Below are 24,006 nucleotides of genomic sequence, written 5' to 3'. Positions count from 1 at the left end.
AGTGAACCCCATGGCCAGTCTTCTGCAGGGGCTCTGCCCATTCACACAGTTCAATACTTCAGGAACACAGACTTTAGGCACAGTGAGCAAGCGGCTGCGTTGAGCAGGAGCCTGGTCATGAGGGGCCCTGGGGGTCAGTGACCTTCAAGCCAGGATACACCTTCCCCTGGGGCACCCAAGGTTTTCCAAGGGGTGTGTAGATCAGAGAGAGGTCCAAGAAATTAATTTCCAGATCTTCAAATATCAGCATGAGCTCCTCCCTAAAGTGACCTGGCCCAGAGCTCTAAAAAAAGATGGCCTCTCCGCTCCAGCCCTTACAGACTGGGGGTAATGGGACACGCCCTCCAGGTAGAACGGGAGTGGGGGCATGCCTCCAGGCACCAAGTAAAGGGGCAATTAGGAATCCTGATGCTTAGAAAGTGACTGAATACATACAATCTAAGTCAAGAGATTTCCAGTTCTGTGTACTGGAAGTAATTGAAGGAAGGCCTCATGGAACTGTCAGCTGATAGAATATTAAAAATAATCTTGATGACAGGTCACTGTGGAGATTTGGCGTATAAACTGGGAAGGCTTTCAAAGAATTAAGTGACGCAGCTATAATAAAACTAATCTCATCAGTTTATTTACAGGAACAAACTTTTCCAGCATTTATAGCTATAAAAACAAAACAATCTGCTGTGTCTTCTTGTATTCTGCAACATTCATCCATAAACCAACTGAGACAAGAAAAGAAAATCACCCATATCCATCTCATTAAGAGAGATACAGTCTAATCACATTTTCCTTTTATATGTACTAATTTTCAATTTTATAATACAGTTAAGTTGTTTTGAATTATTGTAGGGATAACTCGCTGCAAAAGAAACTTTGAATCAGAGGTTTATGGTGATAAGAAATAATGAAACACCTTTAAGTTTTAACTTACGTGTACCCATGTTGGGGACAGAGACGTATGGCAGGGTACTCAAGAAAAGACACTAGCATAAAAATCTATTAGTTAGAAAGAAACATGGGAGGGTAAGGAATAAAATGGAAATGCTAGAGGAGAAGAAAGAACAAGGTAAAATATTGAACTGTTAAAGAAGAACCTGCTCATGTCATTTTAAAGTGGGGTCCAATTGGCTGGGCATGGTGGCGCATGCCTGTAATCCCATCACTTTTGGAGGCCAAGATGGGTGGATCCCTTGAGGTCAGGAGTTCGAAACCAGCCCGGCCAACATGGTGAAACCCCATCTCTACTAAAAATACAAAAATTAACTGGGTGTGGTGCTGCACACCTATAGTCCCAGCTACTCAGGAGGCTGAGGCAGGAGAACTGCTTGAACCCAGGAGGCGGAGGTTGCAGTGAGCCAAGATCTCGCCACTGCACTCCAGCCTGGGTGACAGAACAAGACTCTGTCTCGAAAAAAAAAAAAAAGTGTCAAAATGCCATGCTGTTTAGATTTCATTGGAGGATGATAAGAATGATTTAATGTCATAGTTTTTAAAACTTAATTTAATTTTTGGTTTTAGAGACAAAGTCTCAATCTGTTGTCCAGGCAGGAGTGCAGTGGTGTGATCACAGCTCACTGCAGCCTCTACTTCCTGAGCTCAAGCAATCCTCCCACCTCAGCCTCCTGAGAAGCTGGGGCTACAGGCACTCGCCATTATACCTGGCTAATTTTTAATTTTCTGTAGAGATGGGTTTTGCTATGGGGATTCTGCCACATTGCCCAGGCTGGCCTCCAACTCCTGGTCTTTAGGCCCTTCCACCTCAACCTCCCAAATAAAGCAATAGCTTTATCTTTAAATGTTCATAATATTTACAATATCTGGAAAATTACCTCCTTTGCAATGGAAAACTTATAATGAACATTTTAGCTGTCAATCTAAGAATGTGTGAGGGAATGTAGAGTTTTTAGAATATGTTTGGGGAGTTACGTGAGTAAAAAGAACGCAAACTACCATTTCAGGAAATAGTCTGCGGTGGAATTTTTCCCCGAAGGCTGGAGGGGACCAGCAGCAGGGTTTTCCACTGGGGTGACAGGGTCAGCCTCACATTTCAGGAAGTGCCCTCTGGTAGCAGCAGGAGCAGGGCAGTGGGACTGGACGTGGGTCAGGGGATAACAGGCGCCCAGAGAGCCTCAGGGTTGAGGGGGACTCATGGAGGCACCCCCTTTCCACCTGCAGGGCCCGCTCCCCCGGCCCACAGTCTGTAAGGCCAGGTGAGGGGACTGGCCCATCCTCCATCTCAAGGTGACGGGAGTGTCCTTTCAGCCCCCGCTGAGTATCTCAGGAATGAGGAGGGGCGCCCATGGAGCTGCTCACCGAAGCCCAGAGGAGGCTGGGTGCAGAGTGTAAGGACGCCGTTTCCAAGGCAACCCAGGGAAGAGAGACCACGTACTGTTACATCTGGTGATTTGGGTGGCAGAAGCAGGCGCAGCCATTTCTGCCCCTAGACTCAACATCATTTTCTGAAGAGCCAATTTATTGTACCAGCAATTTATTTTCAGCAACTAAATACTACGTATTCCTCAGGAAAGCTCTGGGAGGGTGGGGCTCATTGGGGGTTCCTGGGGGAAGTAGCCAGTGGGAGGGGGTTTGGGCGGTGTTGTCGGCTCTGGAAGGACTTAAGAGATGGGGTCACTAGGGTTGGCCCCTTCACTGAATAGCAGGAAATGGGCTGCTCAGGGCAGGGCCGGGGGTCCATCCCCTCCCACAGTACCCAATGTGACTTATAAGATGGGGGGACCCCAAAGAGACCAAACAGGCCTGGGCTGCCACCTCTGGGCAGGCCTCGCCCACCCAGCAGCAGCCTCAGCTGTGTCTCAGGAGCTCAGGGTGGCAGCTTGAGGGGGCTGGCCAGGGCCCTGCCTGTAGGCAGCACTGCCAGGAGCGAGCTGTTCAAGGGAGATTGGAGGCTTTGGAGTGAGTGGAAATTTATAGGAATTTCAAATGCCCTGCTGTGGCGCTTGGCACTGCACTGTATATGCTTTGGCCATGGATTCCTGGTGCCTTCAAAAACACCCCCATGGCACTTGGCAGGAGCAGGAAGAAGGGCTGGAGCAGGAGGCAACAAAGCCAGCTCAAAGCTCTGCTCACCCTTGGCGCCGGCGAGCTGCGCAGCTCAGGCGTCCGCTGGTCTCTCTGTGCTCCCACCACATCTGGGCAAGGAGGGGCTTTGCCCGGTGGGCTTGGAGGGCCCTCTGGCTATGATTTGGTATACATGCCTGCTCCCCACAGCTGCCTCTACCTCCCCTCAGGGCATGGAAGCCTGGGCCATCCCTGATGGAGAGAAGGCCCCGAGGCACAGGTGCTGCCCCATCAGCACTCACCAGGCTCCTGCCCCTTCAGGCAACTCACGTGAATGGGGCATCCTCGCCCTCCTGTGCATGGCAGGTGCCCCCGTTTTCACAGGGGCCACTGGAACAGCTGTCCAGGGATACCTCACAGTCTCGGCCCTGGGGGGAAAATCAGTGATGGGGACCCCAGGGAGACCTGGGAGTTAGTGTGAGCCAACAGCCAGCCAGACCCTCAGCAGCTCAGCCTCCCTGTCCCAGGAGTTACTTGTTTTCATTCATTCATTTGCCCACTCCATTCATTCATTCATTCATTCACATGTTAAGTCATTGATTACAGGTTCACTCAAGCCAGGCAGTGCTCTGGGCTCTGGGGAGGGACAGCCTGCAGCGCACGCGAGGAGCCCTCCTCCTCCCAGCCTCTGCCTCCACTCACCTTATAGCCGCTGGGGCAAGCACACCTGTACACCTCAAGGGGGTCATTGTGGCAGGTGCCCTGGTTCTGGCAGGGACTGGACAAGCAGGGATCACACTTGGCCTGGACAGCCAGCGTGGGGGGACCTGCAGCAAGGAGAGGGTGTTAGTACAGGGGGAGGGGTGGGCAGCCCAGGGCTGGGTACAGAGCCTCTCACCCCCCTAGGAGCCCACTTCCAATGAGCCATTTCCCTCCTGATTTTTCCCCAGATTGTGCCCATACCCCCCCCCCACCAAGCACTGCCCACCTTTCCAGCCTCCAGACCCTTTTCTGTGAAATGGGGTTAATGACAGCCCCTGCCTCAGGCATGTATTCCAATCATAGCCAGAGGGCTCAGTGCAGCCCTGGAAGAGCTAAACCAGTGAGTTCCAGTGCGCACAGCGTGCTTGGCAGGCAGGCGGTGGGCGCTGTGCACAGTGGCCATTAAGGCCGCATGATCCATGTAAGGGCACAGCTGCTACCACCGAAGTTGGCCAACCCTTGCTGTGTCCCCTCATGCCCTTCTGGGGCAATGACCCCAGCCTGAACCTGCTGATTAGGAGGACAGAAGGTGGCCACCTTGGCAGAGAGGAGATGGTGGCTCTGTGAGCATTGTGCCCAAGCGTGGCTCTGCAGGTTGGCCATGCCAGGGAGCAGGGTTGTTCCTCTCCATGCCTGAGCCAGGGAGGACCATTTTCTCCCACCTCCCTGCTATGGCAGGCCCCTCCAGCATCTCCAGGATGCACTGGCTGTGGAGGTAACCAGAGGAGCCAGCAGCTGGGCCACTTGGGACACCCCCCGTCAAGGGCATCAGGATCTCAAGAGATTAAATAGGAAGACCAGAGAACTCAGGCTTCCCCAGAAGACACCTTCTAGAAGAGGTGGAATATTGCTCCTGCTGAGGAGGCATGAGCATGAACAGAAATAAAAACACTTTACAGCAATAACTACAACACATGATGGACTTCTGGGGTGGAGGTGTGGTTGTATTTCCTTTTTTGTTTTTCCTTTTGAGACAGGGTGTCACTCTGTCACCCAGGCTACAGTGCACTGGCACAAACATGGCTCATGGCAGCCTCAATTTCCTGGGCTCAAGTGATCCTCCCATTTCCACCTTCCCAGTAGCTGGGACAAAGGCACACATCACCATGCCCAGCTAATTTAAAAAATTTTTTGTAGTGACAGGGTCTCGCCATGTTGCCCAGGCTGGTCTCAAACTCCTGGGCTCAAGCAAGCCACCCATCTCAGCCTCCCAGAGTGCTAGGATTACAGGTGTGAGCCACCGCACCCAGGTGAGGTTCTGTTTATTCAGGTGTAGGTTACCTGGGTGAGTTCAGTTTGTGAAACTTCAGCGACTCATTCACTCATGATCTGTGTACTTTAATGTGTGTGTGTGTTCTATTTCAATCATAATTCAAAAAACAAAAACAAAGAAAATCCTTCTCACCAACACCAATCCTACCCCATTAAATAAACACAGAGCAAATGTTTCAGCATAAACTGACTTGCTCCCAACAGCCAAGCCACAGATCAGGCCCCTCTGAGCTGTCACGGCTGTGACAGCATCCTGCGAGCAGGGTGGCCCAGGACCTCCTCATTAACCAACGGCTGTCAGCTTCATTTCCGACGGTGGCCTCTGAGCTTGCAGAGGGCAAGGGCTGAGCTCCGTGGCCTCTGGTGCCCCCCCACCCCGCTGTGACCCTGCACATAAAGCCCAGCCCAGCGGCCACTCAGCCACCTGTCTGTGCTCAGCAGGGCTTCTGGGGCTTGAGCTGTCTGTCACTCAATCCCTGAACATGTATTTACAAATGCCCACAGTGGAGGGTCTTGGGGAAAAGCTGGAAGCAGCCTCCAGTGACACTCTGGCTCTGTATTTCTGTAAATGTCAGGAGAGTGGCTGCGGGGTCCCCTGCTCCACCAGGGACTGAGAGAGGTCTCAGTTAACTGTTGAACACAACTCCTACCAAACGGAGGTCTGAGAGCTTGCTCTGCTGAGGCTTGGAGCTTCCAGAAACACTGCTGCTATTTTTATTTTCCTTGTATAACCACAGGGAAGGATTATAGCCCTGACGGCCTGAGATTTTTCTGCCTGGCTTTTTTTGTCCGTGACATGTCAGTACTGGAAGGGAGCCATCGAGCTGCAGGTGCCTCGTTCCTGTCCCCTGACCCCCCGCCTAGCGGTCACCACAGGGACGCAGGCATGTTGGGAAGGCCCTGCAGTGCTGGGCCAGTTCTGTGACCCCCAGCAGCAGGAGGATGTGCTCCTGGGCTTACCTTGGCATTCAAACTTCTTGGCAGGCGTGGTGAGGAGCAGCTTGCCCTCCATGTCCGGGGGCCCAGCACAGCGGGCAATGCCCGGTTCCTTGTAGCCAGTCTTCACCCAGCTGGACAGCCAGCGGAGGTGGCAGTCACAGTACAGGGGGTTGGCACCAATGGCCCTGAGCAGAAAGCAGAGAGAGAAGCAGGAATTACAGCTTCATAGGATTCCTCACCCACTGGGAACCTAGGATCCCAGGCAGTCCACCAGGTGCTGGCAAAAATCTGAGCCTCCTCCATTTCACGTTTACTGTGTAGCCAGTGCTGTGTTGTTGTTGTGTTTTGTTTTGTTTTGTTTTGTTTTGTTTTGAGATGGAGTCTCACTCTGTTGCCAGGCTGGAGTGCAATGGTGTGATCTTGGCTCACGGCAACCTCTACCTCCTGGGTTCAAGTGATTCTCCTGTCTCAGCCTCCCAGGTGGCTGCGATTACAGACACATGTCACCACACCCAGCAAATTTTTGTATTTTTAGTAGAGACGGGGTTTCACCATATTGATCAGGCTGGTCTCGAACTCCTGACCTCAGGTGATCCACTCATCTAAGCCTCCCAAAATACTGGGATTACAGGTGTGAGCCACCACACCTGTAATCAGCCACCGGTGCTGTTTTAAGCACTGCATACACACTGTCTCAGTCCTCACCACACACTACTCTCCCCATTTCACATGTGCAGAAACTGAGGCTCACAAAGGCTGAGGATCACACAGAGAAACGGGGAGCTGGGACTTGAACCCAAGTTGCTGGCGCCAGAGCCTACGAATGCACTGCCTCCGGTGTGCATGGGAGAAAGCAACCCACATCGACCCCTGCAATGAGACAGCGGCTTTCCTGTGTTTGTGCACCACATCATGTCATCAGCCCCGCACTGCAAGTCTTCTCTCCATCTCAAAGACGTGGGCGCTGAGCCGCCCATGGAATAAGTAATTTCCCTGGGGTCACACAACTAGCCAAGGGCAGCGCCTGGATCCAGATGCGCTGCTGCCTGCCTCTGAAACCCATGCTCTTATTTTTCTTTTCATTTTTAATTAAACAGAACACATGAATGCATTCTCATTGTCAGCCACTTTCAGACACCGCAGACAAAGCAAGCCTCCGCCCCGCACAACACTGTGAATGATTAAATGCCACTGAGCTGTACACTTTTAAAAAAAGGTTAATTTGATATTATGTGAATTTCACCTCAATTTTTTTGAAGGCACATTCCTGTGTTACTGATCGGGGTGCAAAATGGTAGAGCCCCTATGGAGGGGGATTGTGTGACACTTATCACGTGACTCACACAGTTGCCTTCTGAGCCAGCCATTGTTTCTGGGTGTTTACCTGTGGGCACACGTAAAGACATCTGTGCAATGGCACTATTTGTAATAGAAAGACTGGAAACCCTCATGTTCATCAATGGGGAGTGGTCACATAAATTGTGATACATTCCCATTACAAAAAAACAGAAGTCTACACCTCACTGTCACTGCCCTTCACAAGGGGACACACGGTTGCAGGGTCACCATGCTCGGACGTGAGGCCTTCCAGGCCCTCCCCCCATGTACACACATGGTGCCTCCTTACAAAGCATAGCTCTACTGAGCAGCTTGCTCCTTGTCACTAAACAGCACGCCTGGGGAATCTTCCCAGTCAGTATATAAGCATCCCTCTCACTGTGTCCACTGTCCCACAATATCCTGAAGAGTGGATGCCCCGTGGCACCGTGAGCAGCGTCGCTGCTGCTGGACATTCTGGTTGCTTCCAAAGACAGTGAACACTCGTACGTGCCTCTTTGGTTTTTTTCCCTTAAAACAAGGTCTCGCTCTGTGGCCCAGGAGTGCAGTGATACAATTTCGGCTCACCGCAACCTCTGCTTCCCAGGTTTGAGTGTTTCTTGTACCTTAGCCTCCTGAGTAGCTGGGATTACAGGTGTACACTACCATGCCCAACTTTTTTTTTTTTTTTTTTTTTTTTTATTTTTAGTAGAGACAAGGCTTTCGCCATGTTGGCCAGGGTAGTCTCAAATTTCTGGCCTTAAGTGATCCACCCGCCTCAGCCTCACAAAGTGTTGGGATTACAGGTGTGAGCCACTGCACCCTGCTCCTCCTTGTGAGGTATGAATATTTCTCTAGAACAGATGCCTAGAAGCAGGATTCAGGGGCAGAGGCAGAGCGTGTACTGTGCTAATAGCTGCCCTGCCGGCAGAGGTTGTATCCACTCACACTGGCCATCGGTCCAAGGCTGGGCCTGCTCTCCTGTCTGCACCAACAGATTGCCAATCCCTTTCTTTCTTACCAGTCTGATGGGCAAGCTCAGAATCTCTCCACTAAATCACATGAGAGACTTAGAGATGGACAAGATGTGGATTTGAGGGGAAAAAAGAGCCAGAGTTCCCGCCGGGTGCCGTGGCTCATGCCTGCAATCCCTGCACTTTGGGAGGCCGAGACAAGCAGATCACCTCAGGTCAGGAGTTCAAGACCAGCCTGGCCAACATGGTGAAACCCCATCTCTACTAAAAATGTAAAAATTAGCCAGGCATACCGATGCATTCCTGCAGTCCCAGCTACTCAGAGAGGCTGAGGCAGGAGAATCAGAAGTTGCAGTGAGCCAAGATCGCACCATGGCACTCCAGCACGGGTGACAAGAGTGAAACTCTGTCTCAAAAAAAAAAAAAAAAAAAAAAAAAAAAAAAAAAAAAAAAAAAAAAAAAAAAAAAAGAAAGAAAAAGGAAGGGAGGGAGGGAGGGTGGGAGGGCAGGCAGGCAGGGAGGGAGAGAGGATGAGCCAGAATTCTCTGATTCAGCAAATAGGAAAATCAGCAACTTATGCCTGTACTTCATCGACAGCAACATTATTTTGAAGATATACGGCTGAAGAACATGAATGAGAATGGGCACATTTACTAAGTAACCAATGGATGCCCTGCCATTTCCACCTGTTTCTGGGCAGGACAGAGGAAGTGGTTCCCTTGAGATGTGTACGACCTGATTAAAGCGGCAGTGGCTCTGAACAGGAGTTCCCCAAAACAGCTCAGCTGATGATTCATGATCTTATGAATCAGGCTGAACAAGACCTGGACTGTGGCCCCCAGGCAGCTGCACCCTGCCTGGGCGACCTTGAGTGGCTCCCTTAACATCTCTGGGGGTCACTTCATGCTTCAATAAAGAGCCTGCAACCTAGAGGAAGGAGACAGACAAGCACACATGACCTAAAAGAGGTGCTGAGGGAGGTGCTCAGGAAACAGCAGGTTCGGCCTCGGCATGGGTTGAATTTTTGCTCCTTATTTGCTGATAGCATCCATCCTGGCTAATTTTTTTCTAATCCACCCTGGGAGATTTTTTCTGAAGCTCCGGTATGTTTAGAAAAACAAAGACTTTTTAAGATAACAGGAATTCAAAAATGGTGGCATATTTAAAATGCTTACACTCACCAGATTCGTATTTTTATACTAATAAAAAGCATGATGTCACATAAGTATGTTATTCAAAAGATAAATACACAATTTATTTAAAAGTATTTTTTATAGCACATGATACGGAGTGTGGCCTGGCAATGAGCCATGAGTTGAAGGGTCATTGGAATGCCTTCTTTCAGTCCTGCAGCTCATTTAGAGAAAAAGGCCGACAAGAGGAAATCTGAGGCCCTGTGAATGTGTGGCCCATGATGTGGCTTACAGTTCCCTCCGTAAATGGCAGCAAAGTGGCACCTGAGATTAAGTGCTCCTTCCCCTCTCTTCATCACAAAAAAGATGGTGCAAAGGCCCAGCTAAAGCGATTCAAAAATATGAATTCTGGACTGGCCCACACTTGCTTTTCCTTGTTTCTATACTGAACAGACTCTGAGCCACACCTGAATTCAACATCACAAGCTTTCATTGATCCAAGGGCTGGATTTTTGTGGCTGAGGACCACCTTGCTATCTCTTCAGTAGTACTTGTAATTCACATTCATCTCCTGACGAAAACTGCTGTGAACTCAGTGGGGCGTGCAGAGCCAATGCCCGACGGAGATGTATTTGGTGGGCAGGGGTCGTTGCGCAGACAGTGCAGCCAGGCCACGCCAATCCAGAAGGACTGCGGATTCAGGTTCACAACCCAGCCAAAGTATAAATAACCCTTGTTCTTGATCTCTGGCATAATATGGAAAAAGCTGAAACAGTAGCTATTTGATCTGTTCATGCCAAGCCCCTTCCCGGTTCCTATTTATGTAACCTGGACTGAAATAGCCTCCCCTGGCTGCCTCACAAGTTGCAGAACCATCCACCTCACTCCCAGGCGATCTTTCTGTGTGCAATACTGTCTCCTGCATTTGAGGGCAGAGACCAGTAAGTCCCCAGCTGTGTCAGGCACTAGCAGGCACCAATGTCTGCTGAATGAATGAATGTCTGTCTAAAGCACAAGAAAAGCACAACATCTCAGCGCAAAGGAAATTCAAAAAGAAGAGAACCATCTATCATCCCATAAATGCAACTAATTTGATTTTAGTGTATTCCCTTCCATTTCCTGTGTATATGTTTGTCAATCAGAGTGTAGAGTCTATTTTATTCTGGGTTTTCATCAAATAATAAATTATAGTGTTTACCAGGCACAGTGGCTCATGCCTGTAACCCCAGCACTTTGGGAGGCTGAGGCAGGTGAATCAATTAAGGTCAGGAGTTCAAGACCAGCGTGGCCAACATGATGAAACCCCATCTCTACTAAAAATACAAAAAATTAGCCAGGCATAGTGGCAGGTGCCTGTAATCCCAGCTACTCGGGAGGCTGAGGCAGGAGAATCGCTTGAACCAGGGAGGCGGAGGTTGCAGTAAGCTAAGACCACACCATTGCACTCCAGCCTGGGTGACAGAGCAAGACTTTGTGTCAAACAACAACAACAACAACAAAAACCCCCCAGATTTTGAGCTGGAGAAAACATGTACTTGGGTGTTATTTGGTTCTCACGAGAAAGGAGGAAAGGTAGCAAACTGCCCATCTGCACAGTTAAACCCTGAGTAGAAGAGAGACACTAAGGGGGGTGCAAAGGTATAAAATGTAGACCAGATGCTGTAAAGGCCCAGCCTGGCAAGGTGGACAGTGAAAGTGGACACTCGGCTATGCCCAGGGGTATGCAACAAAAGCTATGTGGTTCCAGGGTGGCAGTAGCCCCTGGTGCCCAGCAGAGACACGCACAAACGCTCTATGGAGAGGGGCATCTCCAGAGCATCTCCAATTTAGGTCTTCAGAATTCCTAAAGACATGCTAGCAAAAATGAGCATGCAACCAAAAATTATCCAACACAGATGGAAACAAGCCCCTGTGAATTCAAGTCAGTAGGAACAATAAACAACACTGTCCCCACCTGGCCTATGTCCAGAGCCACCACCTCCAGCAGGGCTCACTCCTGCCTCCTCCTATCCCACTCACCTTCCGTATGTCACCATGGGCTTATGGGCTTCCCAGGAGTTCCTACAACTCAATCATCCGCAGTTCCCTTTCTATATGCGATGAGGTCCGAACTCCTTAGCAGACACAAACGGCCCTTCACAACGGAATTCCAGTGTCCCTTTCCAGATCTGTCTCCTCCCACCCCACATTCCTTCCCTAACCAAACATCCTTTATCCTATACTGGACAACGCAGCATCCCTGAACATGCCCTTTCCTGGCTTTCACGCCTTTGCGTGTGCTCTTCCCTCTTTCTAGAACTCCTTTCCTCACTTTCTCCAACTGACCAACTCCTAGCTCCTCTCCAATGGCAGCATAAATGGTACCTCCTCTGTGAAGGCCCTTGGACTTGCCCAGAGTTAGTCACTGCTTCCTTTGAATTCTCTTTATAAGATCCCAAATGGTCACAGTGGGCAGAAACCTTGTGTTCGTAAATTCTTCAGCACCAGAGTCACTCTGGTTACCTGGGATGTATTTATTAAGGTAATAGAGCAAAGAATAAATAAAGAACTTTGGAATCAGATGCACCTAAATTCAAATCCTAGGAAAGCTGCCTAACATTTTTTTTTTTTTTTTTTTGTCTCGCTCTGTGAGGCAAGCACTCACACCCTTGCAGGGGGTCCTGTCTGCCCTGTCTCTATGATCACTTTTTTTTTTTGCGCTGAAGTGCAGTGGTGTAATATTGGCTCACTGCACCTTCTGCCTTCGAGATTCAAGTGATTCTCCTGCCTCAGCCTCCCAAGTAGCTGAGACTACAGGTGCATGCCACCATGCCCAGCTAATTTTTTGTATTTTTAGTAGAGGCGGGGTTTCATTGTGTTAGCCGGGTTGGTCTCAATCTCTTGGCCTCCTGGATCCACCTGGCTCAGCCTCCCAAAGTACTGGGATTACAGGCATGAACCACTGCGCCCGGCCAGAAGCTGCCTAACTTTTTAGAACCTAGGACTATAAAATGGAAATAATAAATCAAATCCTACCACCTGGAGCAAAGCCCCTTACCCCTCCCACTGCCATGGCAGACATTAAAACTCAATCACTGCACCACTCCTACTGAGTCCCGGCCCAGCCCTGGAATCTTCAGTTGGGTCCTCAAGGCAGTCCCTGCCAATCACGTGGAGCTGGTGCATAACAAAAATCCACTCCCCAATTCAGTCATGGGGTAAACAAGACCTCATAGATTAAGCACAGAGTACAGTATTTGATTCAGGGAGACCCTCAAAGAGCAGCACCTATTACTATTTTATTTCTTGAAGCCTAAGACTGATGAATTGCTGATTTAACATGCTTTAGGAGAGATGAGGAACATTACCATATTAAATATACACTCTGGTTTTAGAGTTTAAAATGTAGAAAAGGCGAGCCTTAGAGCTGAGAAAATCTAGTGAGACTGATGAGTGAATGAACTTCAAGAAGAGTGGCTGGGGTCCCCAAAGCTCTCCAACCTGGGTATGCCTGCCCACCAGGCCCTTTTGGGGCTTGAGGATGGGTCTGAGAGCCAAAGGAGACAGTTGAACCTGGGGTCCCAGGCATAGTCCACGTGGCCACAGTTCCCCCACCCGGCCTCGGCCAGTAGTGCCAAGAGATGCCAGGAGAGAATGTGCCTGCTCGGTGCCCATCCCAACCTCCAGAATTAGGATGGCCCTGTCATAGCCCAGTGCTTGACTTCATCAATTTTTTAATATGGCAAAATATATATATAACAAGAAATTTGCCACTTTCACCATTTTAAGTATACAATTTAGTGCCATTGATTGAAGAGTGGTGTACAACCTCACCACTACCTGCTTCCAAAGCATTTTCATCACCCCAAACAGAAGTCCATGCTCATTAAACACCAAGTCCCCATGGCCCTGCCTCCAGCTGCTGGCATCCACCATTCTACTTTTGGTCTCCGTGAATTCGGCTGTTCTAGGTACGTCATATACACGGAATCATACAATAGTCATCCTCATGTGTCTGGCTTCTTCCACCTAACACAATGCCTTCAAGATTCATCCATGTGGTAGCACCCATCAGCACGTCATCATTTTATGGCTAATGCCCCATTGTCTGTATGTGCTACATTTTGTTTAGCATCTGTAGACACAGGCTGTTTCCACTTTGGGGTTACTGTGGATCCTGCTGCGGTGAACACTGGGGTACATGTGTTCTTTTGGATATACCCCTTAGAGTGGATTGCTGGGTTATATGGTAATCCTGTGTCAAGTTTTTTGAGGAATCAAGCCCACTACTTTTAAAGAATTCTCATAGCACTGCCAGCTAAAAGGTTTTGGAAGTAATTCTACATCGAACTACCGCACCTATTGAAGGTAGTACATTCCAGAGCTTATCCCCCACCGTGCGAAGTCGAGGCGCAGTACGGCAGGAGCACTTCAGAGCACTGGCCGAGGAGTCAGAAACCCCACCACCCACAGCCGTGCAGCTTTGGGCAAGTGTCTCACTTTTTCTCCATCCACTTCCTGGTGTGAAAGATGATAATCACAGTGCCTATGTTGCAGGATAACTGCGAGGAGCGCATTAGCTGAGGCAGACAAAGTGCACAGCAACCGACCAGTGGTCGTTAGAACCTTCACTACTGCTCGCGAGGAACTTTCTGCTCTGTTGCTGTGGCTGATCAACCTCTGGACACACGAGTCCCAGAAGGTGCACATGGGAAGTTCACAAGCTTAATTTCAGGATAAAAGCAACAAATTCTGACAATCTCAGGAGGTGGGGTCTTCCTGTTGAAATCCAAAGAGGCCCAGAGAATGGGGCTGGAATACTCACAGGTGAGACAGGGAGGTCACGTCTGCAAAGATGCCCTCTCGGAGGGTGGAGATGTCATTGCCGTGGAGGGACCTGAGAAGAGAAGAGGCTGCTGTTGCCTCATCCAGGGACAGCAATGGGAGAGCTGCTGAAGGGAGAGGCCCAGCCCTCTGCAGAGAGGGGACAGGCCGCGCCTACCCTCCAGGCTTCTCGGCCAGTGCCCTGAGGGAGATGGCCCCCAGCTCAGAGACCCTGCCCCACCAGCCACAGGGAAGAGACCCTCCAGGAGGACTGCCTGTCCCCTAGCCCTCAGGAGGACTGAAACACCGTGTTTATATTACAGACAGGACCCATGTGCCCAGAGCCCTCCCTCTTCAGCAGCGGAGCCTAAGCAGGACGAGCTGCTTCTTAGGAAGGAAGTTAAGAAGGCCAGCCACAGGTTAGGGCTGGGAGAATGTCACCTTGCCCCTGGTGGGCTGACTGAGGCCATCCTAATGGATGGACTGAGGCCTTTGATCCCAAGGCAAAACCTCACAGTGAGAACTCATAGAAAAGGTTCCCAAACCTCTTTTAAACAAACATTTTTCAACCTAAACAGAAGTCTCCTATGCAAATGAAGGGCCGCCTTATTTTGGATGTTCCCCCCCCACCACAAACCCATCTTGGGGGTGACAGCAACCCCTATTTCTCACATCATTTCCCACGTACACCCCAGCTTCTTGGGAATGAGAGTATCCACAGGGGCTTAAGTGACAGCACCCTGGGCTCCACCATGGCACAGTATGGACCCTAGAAATGGGGACATTTCTGCCCACCAGGTGGGTGGCAGGACCCTGGGTGGGGGGCGGATTTCCTGGCGGGACGGCGAGTGAGGAGACTTACAGCAGCCGCAGGGAGCGGAGTCCCTGGAAGGCCAGTGGCGGGATGCACTGCAGCGCGTTGTAGCTGAGGATCCTGCGGAGGAAGAAGGGCACCGGGTGAGCGTCTGGCCCCTCGGGCTCGGCTGCTGCCCAGGACGTGCAGGCCCCTCTCACCCAGCAGCCTCCTCATGCCCTGTGAAGGAAGGCAGCCCAGCGGGCAAGCGCATGGGCTGGGCCCTAAGAAACTGGTGGCCTTGAGCATGCCCCCTAAACCCCTTCTGCCTCAATCAGTTCCCTTGGCTGTAAAATAGGGACAAAAATAATGCCAACTTGATAGGGCTGTCCTGGGGGCTAAATCCAGGTGAGGCTCTAATAAACCCTCAACAAAGCAGAGTTGCTGTTGCTATGACTGAGAACATTCCCTAAGGGGCTGCCCCAGCAAGGCGCATAGGCGAGTTCACTATGAAGGTGGCACCTGACCAGGACCTGCCTGCAGGGAGCTCACTGTCTCAGCCGACCACTTCCAGGGTGGACAGGTAACATCATCTACAATAATTTACTATTGAAAAGCTGTGACAGTGAGGAAGGTGCTGTTACTACTCCCATCTTACAGATGAGGAGACTGAGGCCCTGAGAGGTGAAAGAACTTCTCCAGGGTCACATTATTAAGTTATTAAGAAGGGGCCAGGTGTGGTGGCTCATGCCTGTAATCTCAGCACTTTGGGAGGCTGAGGTGGGTGGATCACCTGAGGTCAGGAGTTCGAGAACAGCCTGGTCACTATGGCAAAACTCTGTCTCTACTAAAAATACAAATGTTAGCCAGGCATGGTGGTACACGCCTGTAATCCCAGCTACCCTGCTGGGAGGCTGAGGCCGGGGAATTGCTTGAATCCACCAGGCGGAGGTTGCAGTGAGCCAAAACCTCGCCACTGCACTCCAGCCTGGGCAACAAGTGAGACTCCAACTCAGAAAAAAAAAAAGTTATTAAGAAGGGATTTTCATTATAGTTCAGTTTCCAGAGCCCACAGGCTAAGCCACTGTCCTAAAATGCTTCCAAGTAATTGAATTCATCCATGGCAGACAGACAGATTAAGAAGAGAAATCACACTTGCAATAGCTCCATGCTGGAAACAACTCCCGTGTCCCCCAGTAGATGAGTGGGTGAGCGAACTGCAGCACAGCCACCCCGGTACAGTGGAACACGGCTCAGCTACAGAAAAGAGCTTCTGGTACACGCACCACCACCATGCCATGGATGAATCTCAAAGTCAGCATGCTGGGCGCAGAAGCCAAGCAAAACCAAGTCTTTCCATTTGTGTGTAAAACCCTAGAAAATGCCAGTATTAGCCAGGCAAGGTGGCGGGCGCATGTAATCCCAGCTACTCGGGAGGCTGAGGCAGGGGAATCGCTTGAATCCAGGAGGAGGAGTTTGCAGTGAGCCTCTCACTGCTTTCTATAGCGACAGAAAGCAGATCAGTGGTTGCCTGGGTCTCAGAGCTGGGAGAGGCAGGAGCAGGGGATTATCAAGGATAGCACTTTTTTTTTTTTTTTTTTTTTTGAGACAGGGTCTAGTTCTGTCACCCAGGATGGAGTGCAGTGGCGTGATCTTGGCTCGGTGCAACCTGTGCCTCCCAGGCTCAAACCATCCTCCTGCCTCAGCCTCCCAAGTAGCTGGGACCACAGATGTGCACCACCACGCCCGTCTAATTTTTTGTATTTTGTATTTTGGCTTGGGCTCAGGAGATTGGCTGGGTCAGGGCCCCTTCCTTTCTTGGGTACTGGCTCTACTGTTCCATCTGTAAAACGAGGTGTTGGAAGGTGAATGGAGTTTCTTTTTTTTTTTTTTTTTTGAGACGGAGTTTCACTCACGTTACCCAGGCTGGAGTGCAATGGCGCGATCTCGGCTCACCGCAACCTCCGCCTCCTGGGTTCAGGCAATTCTCCTGCCTCAGCCTCCTGAGTAGTAGGCAGGGATTACGGGCATGCGGCACCACGCCCGGCTAATTTTGTATTTTTTAGTAGAGACGGGGTTTCACCATGTTGGCCAGGCTGGTCTCGAACTCCTGACCTCACGTGATCCACCCGCCTCGGCCTCCCAAAGTGCTGGGATTACAGGCTTGAGCCACTGCGCCCGGCCTGTGAATGGGGTTTCACATGTTACCCAGGCTGGTCTCAAACTCCTGACCTCACGTGATCCACCCAACACTGTCTCCCAAAGTGCTGGGATTAGGGGCATGAGCCACCATGCCTGGCCAAGTGCTCTTAATTTTTTGTTTGTTTCTTGAGACTGAGCCTCGCTCTGTCGCTAGGCTGGAGTGCCTGGCTAATTTTGGTATTTTTGGTAGAGCCAGGGTTCTACCATTTTGGTCAGGCAGGTGTTGAACTCCTGACCTCAAGTAATCTGCCCACCTCCACCTCCCACAGTGCTGGATTACAGGCATGAATCACCACACCCTGCCGATAGTTCTTAATTTTTGACCTGGTATCTACACGTGTGCTAGCTTTTTGATTATTTGTTAAACTGTACCTTTAATTTTTTTGCATTATTATTTTCCGTATATACCATATGTTGTAGCTCACAATGAAAGATGTTTTCTGAAAGTCTTTTAGGCTCTCAGGCCCAGTACCCTCTCTAGCAGGCACAGTGTCTGCATGTGAGGGATCGGGGAGCAACTCACAGCACAGGCTGGAGCTGAGGAATGACTCACAGCCATGGCCCCACAGCCTGTGGCCCCCCACCCAAGCCCTGCTGGGACTCACAGAGTGGTCAGCTGGCTCATGTTGGTGAAGGAGGAATTGCTTAAGGAACTGATCTTGTTGTTGCTCAAGTCCCTGGAAAAGGCAAAGGCATCATGGTTTAGAATTAACTTATTCAGCAGTGGCTCATGGTCATGGGCTTCTTCCCCTCTCCCACTCTGCCCAGGGCCATTCCCCAGCCAGGTTAACCAGGGCTGGAGAGGAGCCCAGGTGCACAGCCTTGGCTCACAGTGCTTGCTTAGCTACAGCCCTGCACTGCTCCCTCAGCTCCCTGGGGGACCAGGGCTTGGCTCCTCTGTTTCCTGACCCCCACCCCACCCTTCTGTGGGTAGAGCCTGGCTCTGCCCTTTTTCGCCATCGGAACACTCCCACCAGGGTGTCGGTGGCCTCTGGACCACATCCAGGCAGATTAAGAAGGGAAATCACACTTGCAATAGCTCCATGCTGGAAACAACCCCCGTGTCCCCCAGCAGATGAATGGATGGGCAAACTGTGGTACAGCCACCCCGGTACAGTGGAACACTGCTCAGTTATGAAAAAGCTTCCAGCACACACAACACTACCACACCACTCCTTTCTCTCCTGCCAGGACCTTAGCCGGGCTGGTTCAGGAGCCCTCCCTACGAGGCAGTCCTGTGAGGGAGAAGGCAGCTCCATTTCACAAAGACCCAGAGTCTCAGGGATCTGTGACTCCCGAAAGGTCGCCAGCTGGTTGGAGGCAGAGGCAGATTCAAAGCCGGTCCACCTGCCCCAAGCCCAGCCTGCTGCGATGGCCCTTCCAAGTCACCTGCGGCATTGGGCACAACTGACCGCCTTCCTCTTCTCAAAACTCCAGCCACCCTCGTGCCTCCATTCCTGACTGTCTTCGGGGGTCTTTGGCTGTGCCTTCTCAGTCTCTGCTAGAAGCTTCCTTCATACTCAGCCAAGATCCATGGGGATCGCTAAGCCCCATCTGCGCCCCATTTAGTCCAATCTGGGTGCCATTGGGGACGCCCCTGTGCAGATGGTGCCCCCTCCCCCGTAGTCCCAGCCTGTCCTCTCATGAACTCCTCTGCCTGATGCTCACACTCAAATGCCGTCCACATCTTGCATTCCCTCCCATGCCCCATTCCCCAAGCTCCAGCTCCAGCAATACCACCTACCCACACAGCCGCCCTCTCGTCCCACCCATCTGATCCGCCCCTGGCTGGTGGCCCTGGTCACCTTTCGCACCCTGCCCTCCTTTTCCTCTTGAGCCAGCGTTCTCTCTCTCCTGGTTCCTGCCTGGGATTCTGCCCTCATCTCTCACCAACTGCTTTGCCCCTTTTGATCCATCTGCCACGCAGGTGGCACCAGAGCAGTCTATGACGCAAAGCTGATGAGGCCATTTCCCCACCAAAACACCATAGTCGTGCCCACGTGCCTAGCATATGGACTGGCCACCTCTCGGTGCTGCTGGGTCTGCTGCTCCTCCCTCCCTCTGCTCCCCAGGCTTCCCAGGCTTGGGATTCACTATGCTTCTTAAAGTCCTCTGAGCAGACCACACTGTGCTCCTGGACAGCCTGCTCCCTCTGCCCACCAGTGAACTCCAACTCGTGTTCCAAGATGCCCTCTCCCCAGCCCCTCCCTGAGTTTATCACATCCTCCTCCAGCTGCAGTCCTAATCACCACTGACCTCTGTTAGAAGCCTTATCACCCACCTTCCCTTCCCCTGCATCCTCCCTAATCCATGACAGTCTGGAGAGGGGGCCGCAAGTTCAGGGCCTTCACAGCTGCCCACTGCATGTACTCTTGGCTCAGGAAACACTTAGAAGATGCAATGAAGTGCCCTGCCTTCACCTCCTCCTCCTGAACTTTCCTCTAATCTGATTCCAAGTCATCCCCCTGTCTTTGGAGATAGAGTTAAGTGCTCTACTGAATGTTCAACACACTTTCTGACCCTTCCCTGTGATGAGGAGGTGGCACTTCAGCCCCCAAGAGGCAGTTTCCCAGGAAGAACTCACTTGACATGAGTCCTCTTTCCTCTCCTTGCCTCCTCAAGCGTGTCCGAGCCCCTAGTGGAGCTGTTTCAGGTTAGACCAAAGAAGGGCGGGGAACTTGCAGTATTCTCTTTCCCTGGCACTGTCACCAGCCACCGAATCACACCCACTCCATCCCCTCTCCACGCCTCCCACCGGAACATTCAACACACACTGGCCAGGCCATTAAGCAAAGACAGATAAATTGGAGATTCCAAACCCTGTAAGCCAGACCACCCAAAGTGCCCAGTCCTTGAACTAACTTTCACCAGCCCACGATAAGAAACTTGGGCCAAGACGCAGTCACCGTGCACAGCTTCGTTTGGCTGATAACGATTTTCATAGCAAGACTTTCTCAACGAAGGAGGCAATATATTGATTTAGATTCTGATGGAAGCACTTTGTGTAATTACAGACCCATTACAAACAGTTCTGGGACTGGCGTGGGCCCACAGAATGCACTTGGAGTGCACGGCTCTGGGCTTCTTTTTGGTAGAATCTGGCCCAGGAGCAGATAAAGACAATCAAAGTGAGGAGCTAAATAGGCTGGAAGACTGAAAGGAGCTGAACTTATTATCCCGAGGCTTGTTGTGTATATCTCCATGGAGTAGAAAGGGTCAAAGGTGGAAATCACAGAAAAGCAGAGGTTAGCCTAAAGAAAACCTAGTTACAGGTATGTATTTGTAGCTGCCGTCGTTCATATTTGGTTTGAGAGCTGAGCTGGACCGAGAAGTCTTCCATCGCCCTCTGCTTCTCCTGGCACCTAACCTTGCAAGGATAACCCCTCTTAACAGTAGCAGCCAGCCTCAAGGAGCTTTGAGGAGATGGGTGGGCAGGAGGAAGAGGCAGGTCCAGCCCAACAGGGCCCAGAACTATGCAATTGCTAATCGTGGCCACTAGGTGGCAAAACAGCTCTAGGCACACAGAGGGGACATGGACGGGGATGGGGATGGGGATGGGGGAAGTGTGGGAAGAGGGGGAAGGAAAATAAAGCGGGATCTGCCCAGAAGTGAGGTTTGTCGGAAATTCCAGGAAGCTGGAGTTCTGATGGTTAGATGCTAAAGGCCCTCCTGTCCTCAAGCGGCCTGGATACTCACACGAGCTGCAGGTACTTGAAGGTAGACAGCTGTCCTGGAACCAGCGTGAACTGGTTCCCGTCCAAATAGCTGCAGAGAGAGCATAGCGGCGTTAGTGCCCATCGCCACCCCTGGCAGTGCCACGCGGAGGACAGCCTTCCCCGCAGCCAGGAACTTTGCTCTCACGTCCTTTCCTACACATAGGCCACATGATGGGCCGTAAGCCATTCTGGAATCGCTTACGAGAGGAGAAAATATGTACGTTGTTGAGGCCATGTGGTAGATGCCACCCAGAGGACTTGGGAAAAGCCAAGAGACATGTGGCCTCTCTCGGTTCCCTTCCCACTTCCCTTCTCGCCCTCCCAGCCTCCTCCTTGTCCACAGACACCTCCTGGGCCCCTGCCCTCTCCTCCCTACTCTGCTCTTTCCTGGATAAACAGATCTGATTTGCACATTACTGCCCCGCCAGCTCCCAGGGCCCCCTCTCCACCTGCTGGTGTGGGCTCTGAGGCTGGTTCCGATCTAGACCGTCCAAACAGTTTCCCCTCATTCTAACAGTGACCCATCGGCCCTCCTGCCATCCAGACTCTGCGCCCTGATGCCGCTTCTCCACCTCCCTCTGCGGCCAGTGCTGCCGCTGCTCTCTCACGCCACCCGCCAACCACGCCTGGGTGCCTGCGGCAGCCTCTTCCGTCTGTTCTCTGCACCTTGGACCTCCCCTCTGGCTTCTACTCTATCCACTGCTATCCAAGTCACTGTCCTTAAAACCAAGTCCACCAAAGTCCTCCTAAGCCCAAAGCTTCTCAAGGTTCCCATTTCTACAGGACAGAGCTTGGGATTCAAGACGCTCTGAATCTCCCCCTTTTCCCTTCCTCGCCGACCGCCCGTTCATGCCTCCAGCCTGGTGGTTGCTGAGCAGTGGCCCAATGCCACGAGCTGAGCCAAGCTGGGCTCCAGCACAGGGCCTCCCACCCAATAACTGCAGCCTGCAGGACAGCTCTCTCCCACTTCCCAAAGCCCCAGAGAGCAGCCAAAGCAGAGCTGTGTCAGCCTTACCCCTCGCTTGGCTTCATACAAACTGACTTCCCATCCATCTCATTTGATCCTTGAAGCAGCCCTTGTCCACATACCCAAGTAGTCCCATTTCACAGATGACAGAACTGAGGTTTAGAGAAGTTAAAAGATTTTCACAGGCTGTGAACTTCAGCATCCACTGTCAAAGGAGGTAGGCTGCCCCACCCATCCCATTCTTCTCAGGGCTGCTAGGAGGCTCCAAGGAGGAAACAGGTCTGCAGAGCACTAACTCTGCAGTGGGAAACGGGGTGAAGACAGGGCAGGCCAGGTGCAGGGAAAGGCCCGTGTGGTGTGTGCGCTAGTGAAGAAAAGGTCAGCCTTGCTGGTAATGCAAGAAATAAATGAAAACCTCATCGCTGGTCCCGGTGGTGCAGGGAGAAGAGCTCAGCTTTGGAGGCCTGGAGGGCTCCCAGAGGACAGAAAGAGCTCAGAGGTCAGGAGCTGGCCAGAGCCTTTTGCTGGGAGGTGTCTGCTGAAGAGGTCCCAGCTTCCCACCCCTGTTTGTCATATGCATCTACGTCCACTCCTCCACATGTGCTCAGATACCAAATACAAATCAACTAGGATTTCAGCACCACCATCCTCAGTGCTGACCAGGGAGGCAAGAAGGCCACCTTCTCACATGGTTGGCGGGAGTGCAAAGGAAACAGATTTTTTATCAGGAAAAAGCAGCGAGAGTCCTAAAAACACACCGCTCTTCGCCCAGCGAATTCAGTGAAGGGTGTTCACATTGGTGCTATTTATGACAGGAAAAAAAAAATTGGAAACGACTTAAATTTCCAACAAAAGAGGGGTTGTTGGACTACTCACAGTTCTGTGACATTCTTGGGGACGCCCCTGGGCAGGGCCCGCAGGTGCTTGTTGCTGCATCGGACCACAGTGTCCAGGCAGGCGCACTCCTGTGGGCACTGCGGGCGGGGCAGGCAGCCCCCCTCCTCCTGGCCTGGGGAAGAAGGCACAGAGCCCCTGTCAGGGAGGGGGCCGAGCCGCCATAGGGCCTCCTACAGTCAGGGCCACATTCTGGAGCCACCCAGAACAGAAGACCCTTCTGACAGTACCTCGGCCCCCAGTAAGTCTCTGCACCACACCTCCCCGCCAGGCACCACACCTCCCCGCCAGGTACCACCACCATCAGGGGCGAAGCCCCACGGAGCAGTTTTGAGGTTAAAATAGGTCTTGAGTTGATCTCTTTCTGCTTAAACTCAAAGTGGACCTGGTCAAAGCAGAGCTGGAGGATGGCCCCACACCATCCTGTCCTGGAGTGCCTGCTGCTCCAGGCACTGGATCGACATCATCTCCTTAACAGCGCAGGCAAGGGCGCAGCGTTGCCCCTAGAATGCAGGCACGTGGAGGACAGAGACCTGGGCCTCTTTTCTCCTCTTTGTTCACTGATAGAGCCCAGCACCTGGCACGCAGCAGCCCTCACAACAGAGGAGTTGAGTGAATGAATGAGCAAGTGGATGGATTTCCATTTCACTGAGATCTGAAGAGGTTAGGCAACTTGTTCGATTCATAAAGTTGGCCCAAGGCAATGCAGAGTCTGAGACCAGGTCTGGCTGAAGCAATATCTGAGCTCTCGTTACACCATCGCTTCACTGATTCATTCATTTATTTAATAAATGTGTGCCTTCCTTTCTGTTGATTGGGTGTCAGAGGGATGATAATATCACACGGTCAGGGATCTTGAGAACACTAGTATGTGGGTGGCACATGCTCCCTGTGACAGTGACCATCAGTTACACAGGCCACCCACGTGCAGGACCTGAGCGACAAGGGTGAACTCAGTGCATCCTCAGAACAGCTCTCTAGTGAATGTGTTACCATTAGCCCATTGAAGCGGCAAGGAAACTAGGGGCAGAGTGTTCAGAAACTTGCCCCAGCCTGGAAGAGGTGGCACCAGGACTGGAATCCAACCAAGCAGGCTGCCTCTGGAACCTGCTCCATTGACCACCACCTCTCAGTAGCAGCATCTCAAAGCTATTCACATCCTCTCACCTCTAGGGAGCTGTTCTAAGGGGGAGTGGAAAATATACGTAGGGAGCATCTA

The 24,006-nt window shown here is 51.5% G+C and overlaps 1 protein-coding gene across 4 annotated transcripts in view; it reads right to left on the bottom strand.

The window, feature by feature from the left end:
- SLIT1 (slit guidance ligand 1) overlaps positions 1-24,006 on the bottom strand; it is a 191,135-nt gene that overhangs the window by 16,895 nt on the left and 150,234 nt on the right. For all 4 annotated transcript variants that reach the window (XR_001817610.2, XR_001817609.2, XR_001817611.2 and 1 more), the window contains exons 21-28: positions 22,770-22,902; positions 20,907-20,975; positions 17,816-17,887; positions 15,078-15,149; positions 14,217-14,288; positions 6,010-6,173; positions 3,718-3,842; positions 3,346-3,443 (exon numbers count right to left, since the gene is read on the bottom strand). Coding sequence is in view for 1 of the 4 variants with exons in the window: in XM_017502778.2 (XP_017358267.1) it covers positions 3,346-3,443; positions 3,718-3,842; positions 6,010-6,173; positions 14,217-14,288; positions 15,078-15,149; positions 17,816-17,887; positions 20,907-20,975; positions 22,770-22,902 (805 nt within the window). In the remaining 3 variants the exon portion in view is untranslated. The remainder of the gene's footprint in view (positions 1-3,345; positions 3,444-3,717; positions 3,843-6,009; positions 6,174-14,216; positions 14,289-15,077; positions 15,150-17,815; positions 17,888-20,906; positions 20,976-22,769; positions 22,903-24,006) is intronic.

The sequence above is a fragment of the Cebus imitator genome, unplaced genomic scaffold (assembly GCF_001604975.1).
Source record: "Cebus imitator isolate Cc_AM_T3 unplaced genomic scaffold, Cebus_imitator-1.0 Scaffold299, whole genome shotgun sequence".
NCBI classification, from domain to species: Eukaryota; Metazoa; Chordata; class Mammalia; order Primates; family Cebidae; genus Cebus; species Cebus imitator.
Note: the sequence above shows the minus strand (reverse complement) of the source record. Positions and strands in the feature narration are given on the sequence as shown.